At 39.7% G+C, this 6,047-nt stretch overlaps 2 protein-coding genes across 3 annotated transcripts in view; both read right to left on the reverse strand.

Moving 5' to 3' along the window:
- Positions 1-5,917, reverse strand: part of LOC116743819 (zinc finger protein 415-like) — a 51,269-nt gene extending 45,352 nt beyond the window's left edge. Inside the window, exons 1-2 of one of the 2 annotated variants that reach the window (XM_032612858.1) lie at positions 5,546-5,917; positions 5,073-5,213 (exon numbers count right to left, since the gene is read on the reverse strand). In XM_032612858.1, the coding sequence (XP_032468749.1) occupies positions 5,073-5,109 (37 nt within the window). In that variant the 5' untranslated portion in view covers positions 5,110-5,213; positions 5,546-5,917. Of the gene's footprint in view, positions 1-5,072 lie in introns of both variants that reach the window. The other variant, XM_032612857.1, reaches the window with a different exon arrangement.
- Positions 1-6,047, reverse strand: part of LOC116743779 (zinc finger protein 160-like) — a 334,519-nt gene that overhangs the window by 318,413 nt on the left and 10,059 nt on the right. The gene's annotated exons all lie outside the window — the stretch shown is intronic.

Below are 6,047 nucleotides of genomic sequence, written 5' to 3' on the forward strand. Positions count from 1 at the left end.
ATTAGAAGTTCACTGGACAATCCATGTCCTATGGGCCCAATTCAAGAATTTTTAAAGAAAGGTATAGTGTAAATCCAACAAAAGGCAAAAATGAAAATTATATTAAATATAACAAAATGTTCTTTTGAAATATTGGCTTTAAAATGTGCAAAAGGCTTCCCTGGTGGCCCAGTGGCTAAGAATCCGCCTGCTAATGCAGGGGACATGCGTTTGAGCCCTGGTCCGGGAAGATCCACATGCCATGGAGCAACTAAGCCCGTGCGCCACAACTACTGAGCCTGCGCACCACAACTACTGAGCCCACGTGCCACAACTACCAAAGCCTGCACACCTACAGCCCGTGCTCCACAACAAGAGAAGCCACCACAATGAGAAGCTCACGCACTGCAAGGAAGAGTAGCCCCCGCTCACCGCAACTAGAGAAAGCCCATGTGCAGCAACGAAGACCCAATGCAGCCAAAAGTAAATAAATAAAATGAACTTATTAAAAAAACAATAAAATAAAATAAAATGTGCAAAGACACACATATAGTAGATGACTATTGATAGAGATTGTCAAAACCTGTAGGGATTACTTAGAACAACTTTATATTAACTTGAAAATTGAGAAGAATGATTTTTACAAATATAGATCACTAAAACTGAATTAAGAAGGATTAGAAATAAGAGAAACATAAATAACTTCAAAACTTTGAAATATTCAACAAGACTGATTGTTTTACAGGGAAATTTCCCACATTTGCAAGGTATTGGCAGTTCTCTTCATTTACAAACTTTTTTCAATACAGAAGATATGAAAACGTGTAATACTGCTATTATATCCCTCATGTTAAGACATCAAAAAAAAGCAGTCTGACTTCTGAAGTTTGAGGCAAAATGGATCATTAAAATACACAATGTGACTGAGTAGATGTTACTCTAGTAATAAATGGTATTTTAATATATGTGGTATTACACAGCCTGCTGTGGTGTGAACAATGAGAACACTGGCCTCCATTATACCAACAGCTTCAGAGAAGCACTTGAAACATTTCAACACTCAGTTACATTTATAGAAATCTACAACACAACATTGTAAATCAACCATACTTCAATAAAATTTAAAACAAAGTAAAATAAAATAAACATACACCCAGCATACAGGATCAGGAAGAAAATTAATCTGATCGTGTCCATCAACAATGAATATAGAACTTTATATTGATGGTCAAATGTTGAGAGTGTGTTATGGACTTATACACACGACCAAATGTAAAATGGATGGCTAGTGGGAAGCAGCCGCATAGCACAGGGAGATCAGCTCGGTGCTTTGTGACCACCTAGAGGGGTGGGATAGGGAGGGTGGGAGGGAGACGCAAGAGGGAGGGGATATATGTATACGTATAGTTGATTCACTTTGTTATACAGCAGAAACTAACACACCATTGTAAAGCAATTATACTCCAAAAAAATGTTTAAAAAAATGTTAACAAGCATTTCTGTTTAGGTCAGGAATAAATTGAGAATTGATCTCTGAATATCACTTCTACTCAAGAGTATAGTAGAATTTGTAGCCATTACAGCCAGTAGGTCAGAAGCATGGGAGGCCTAGGACTTGTGATTGGCATCTGAAGTGGGGGTAGTGTTGTGCAACTGAGTCCTTAATTCTTTGGAGGCTGTACTTACTCCAAGTAGTTGGTATCAAAATTCAATTGTAGGACATGCAGTTGGTGTCCGAAGAGCTGGAGAATTGCTTGGTGTGGGGAAAACCCCCATATGTTTGTTGTCACAAGTGTTGTAACTGAAACAGCTCACCCTATCACTGATCATTAAAAAAGATCCTACTGGACTTCCCTGGAGGTCCAGTGGTTAAGACTCCACACTTCCATTGCAGGGGGCACGGGTTCAATCCCTGGTCAGGGGACTAAGATCCCACATGCTGCACGGCACAGCAAAAAAACAAACAAAAAAAAATCAAATCAAAATGAATTAAATACTTAAGTGTCAGACCTGAAACTGTAAGACCCCTAGAAGAAAACAGGGGAAAAGCTTCTTGACAACGGCCTGTGGAATAATTTTTTTTTTATTTGACAACAAAGCTAATTAGACAAATGTGACCACATCAAACTAAATGTTTCTGCACAGCAAAAGAATCAATCAAGAGTGAAAAGGCAGGGACTTCCCTGTTGGTGCAGTGGTTAAGAATACACCTGCCAATGCAGGAGACACGGTTTCGAACCCTGGTCTGGGTTGCAGAGCAACTAAGCCCATGTGCCACAACTACTGAGCCTGTGTGCCACAACTACTGAAGCCCACACACCTAGAGCTCGTGCTCTGCAACAAGAGAAGCCACCACAATGAGAAGCCCGCGCACCACAACAAAGAGTAGCCCCCGCTCGCCGCAGCTAGAGAAAGCCTGTATGCAGCAACAAAGACCCAACGCAGACAAATAAATAAAATAATTTATTAAAAAAAAAAAAGAGTGAAAAGGCAGGGACTTCCCTGGTGGTCCAGTGGCTAAGACTCCATGCTCCTAATGCAGGGGACCCAGGTTTGATACCTGGTCAAGGAACTAGATCCTGCATGCCACAACTAAGACTAAAGATCCTGCATGCCACAACTAAAGATCCTACATGCCGCAACTAAGACTGGTGTAGCCAAATAAATAAATAATTTTAAAAAAATAATAAAATTAAAAAAGAGTGAAAAGGCAATCTACAGAATGGGAGAAAATATTTGCAAACCATATATTTGATAGGGGGTTAATATCCAAAATATGTAAGGAACTCATCTCGATAGCAAACTCCCCCAAATAATCCAGTTAAAAAATGGGCAAAGGACCTAAACAGACATTTCTCAAAAGAAGACATACAAATAGTCAGCAGGTATATGCAAAGATACCCAACATCACTAATCAGGGAAAAGCAAATCAAAGCCACCATGCTATATCATTTCATACTTGTTAGAATGCTTATTATTTATTTTTTTTAATAAATAATTTTATTTATTTATTTTTGGCTGCATTGGGTCTTCGTTGTTGCACGCGGGCTCTCTAGTTGCACAGAGCAGGGGCTACTCTTCGTTGTGATGTGCGAGCTTCTCATTGTGGTGGCTTCTCTTGCTGCAGAGCACGGGCTCTAGGCGCACAGGCTTCAGTAGTTGTGGCACACGGGCTCAGTAGTTGTGGCTCGCAGGCTCTAGAGAGCAGGCTCAGTAGTTGTGGTGTATGGGCTTAGCTGCTCCATGGCATGTGGGATCTTCCCGGACCAGGGCTCAAACCCATGTCCCCTGCATTGGCAGGCGGATTCTTAACCACTGCACCACCAGGAAGTCCCTAAGATGATTCTTAGAGAAACAAATGTTGCCAAGGATATTTGAGAAAAGGGAACAGCGGTATAGCCACTACAGAAAACAGTATGGTGGGTTCTCCAAAAATTATAAATAGAACTACCATATGACCCAACAATCCCATTGCTGGTTATATATCCAAAGGAAATAAAATCAGGATCTCATAGAAGTACCAGTACTCCTATGTTCACTGCAGCATTATTCACAATAATCAAAGTATAGAAACAAATGAGCATCAACACAAGAATGGACAAAGAAAATGTTTTATAAACATGCAATGCAATCTTATTCAGCCTTAACAAAGAAGGAAATCCTGTCATTGTTCAACAACATGGATAGCCCTGGAGGACTCTATGCTAAGTGAAACAAGACCGATGGAGAAAAATATTGTATGATCTCACTTTTATGTGGAACCTAAAATAGTCAAACTCATAGAATCAGAGTAGCATGTTGGTTGCCAGGGATTAGCGGAGAGGGAAATGGGGAGATGGTGTCCAAAGGGTACAAAGTTTCAGTTATACAAGATAAATAAGTTCTGGAGATCTACGATATGACATACTACCTGTATCTAACAATACTGTACATGGTAGTACTCATGTTAAGTGTTCTTACCTCAAAAAAACTGCCCCTCCCAAACTTATTGCTAGACTCAACTGGTGACACTAGGCAATTCTATCAAATGTATGAAGAATAACAGCATTTGTATATAATTTCTTCCAGAAAATAGACCATGAATACTTTTAAACTCAATTTCTGAGACTACTATTACCATGGTAACAAAAATAAAGGCATTTGAAGAAAGCAATAACTACTAACTAAATCCCACATAAAAAATATGCAAAAATTCTTACAAAATATTAGTGACAGAAATTAGCAATATATAGAAAGAGGGACTGCCCTGGTGGTCCAGTGGCTAAGACTCCAAACTCCCAATTCAGGGGGCCCAGGTTCGATCCCTTGTCAGGGAACTAGATCCCACATGCTGCAACTGAAGATCCCGTGTGCCGCAACTAAGACCTGGTACAGCCAAATAAATAAATATTTCAAACAAACAAACAAACAATATATAGACAGAACTGTACACGATGACCAAAAGGGGTTCACTCCAGGGATGCAAGGCTGTTTTAACATTTAAAAAACAATCAACATAAATCACAGTAGCACCAGATTACAGTGGAAAAATCATAGCATCCTATCAATTGATGCAGAAAAAGCATTCGACGATATTCAACACTCAGTTTAAGCTTTCAGAGAACCAGGAATAGAGGGAAATTTCCTCAACTCAATAAAGAACACCTAAGAAAGCTTACCTTACAACAAACATCATTCTTAATGGTGAAAGACTGAATGCTTCCCCCACAGAGACTGAGGATAAGACAAGGATGTCTGCTCTTACCACTGTCAGTCAACATGCAATTAGAAGTTACAGCCAATGAAATAAGGGAATAAAAAGAAATAGAAGTGATAAAGAACAGAAAGAAGATGTAACAGTGCATCCATCAGCAGGGGGTACCATCGTGGTGGTGGGCTGAACAATCACCTCCCGCCACCAAAGGGCAGCCGCATCCTCACCCCTGTACCCTTCAAGTGTTAAGGATCTTGAGATGAGAGATTATCCTGGATTATCCGATAAACATGGTATAATCGGAAGGGGCTGAATAAGAAGGATGCAGTTGGACTTGGCCACACAGAAGCTGCTACTGTGGTGGAAGCAGGACAGAGATAAAAAGATATTAAGATGGTACCTGGCTGACTCTGACGATGGATGAAGCGGCAAAGCATATACGCAGTCTGCAGAATTTGCAAAGTGCAAGGAGATAAATTCCTCCGTGGAATGTCAGGGTTACAGTTCTGTTAACATACCCATTTTAGATGTCTGACCTGAACTGAAAGAGAATAAATTTTGTTTTAATCCACCTAGTTTGTGGTAATTTCTTACCGCCTGATGAAATAAAATTTATATTTTAAGGCAAAACAAGAAAAAAGTTAACATAAAGTTCTGTTTGGGCCTCCTCCTTCCCAAATGTGCAATGTGCACCTGCATTACACATTAAGCACAGCTCCTCAAAAGGTGGGAGTGCCTGCCCGGCCGACCGGAGAGGTCACATTTTTTCCCTTTCTTTTGACACTAGCAATTTAACTTCTTACAAGAATAGCGTTCTTTCCCAACTCTGTAGGGGGGTCATGGCGACTTGCTGCTCGCGTTGTATGTACTCACCTGGACTACGTATCCTTGGTGAACTTTATGTCAAGTATCAGTATGTCATTCTGAGGCACGATCCTTTGTCTCGAAAATGTGTATGACTGTACCTTGAACTCTAACAGCTGGAACAGTTCTCAGAGCTTTCAGAGAATCTGCTTCCCGGATTATAGCCCTCAATTTGGCGTGCATAAAATTCCCCTTTTTTTTTTCTTCTTGATAGATAATTGAATTTTCGTCAACAAGCTGCATTAGGAAACTAATGAAATGATATATACAGACAAGTCCAAGTCATCTGCGAATACCTCTAGAATAAGTGAGACTAGTAAGTTCTGAGGATACAAGATCAACATTCAAAAATCTATTGTATTTCTATATAGTAGCAATTAACACATGGAAACAAGTTAAAAATAACATGTCCGATTATTCAAAAAAGAAAAAAGTAGAAATGTGTTAATCAAACAAAACGTTGACAGGATTTTGATGCTGAAATCTATAAAATACTGGTGAAAGAAACCAA

This window comes from Phocoena sinus, chromosome 19 (assembly GCF_008692025.1).
Source record: "Phocoena sinus isolate mPhoSin1 chromosome 19, mPhoSin1.pri, whole genome shotgun sequence".
NCBI classification, from domain to species: Eukaryota; Metazoa; Chordata; class Mammalia; order Artiodactyla; family Phocoenidae; genus Phocoena; species Phocoena sinus.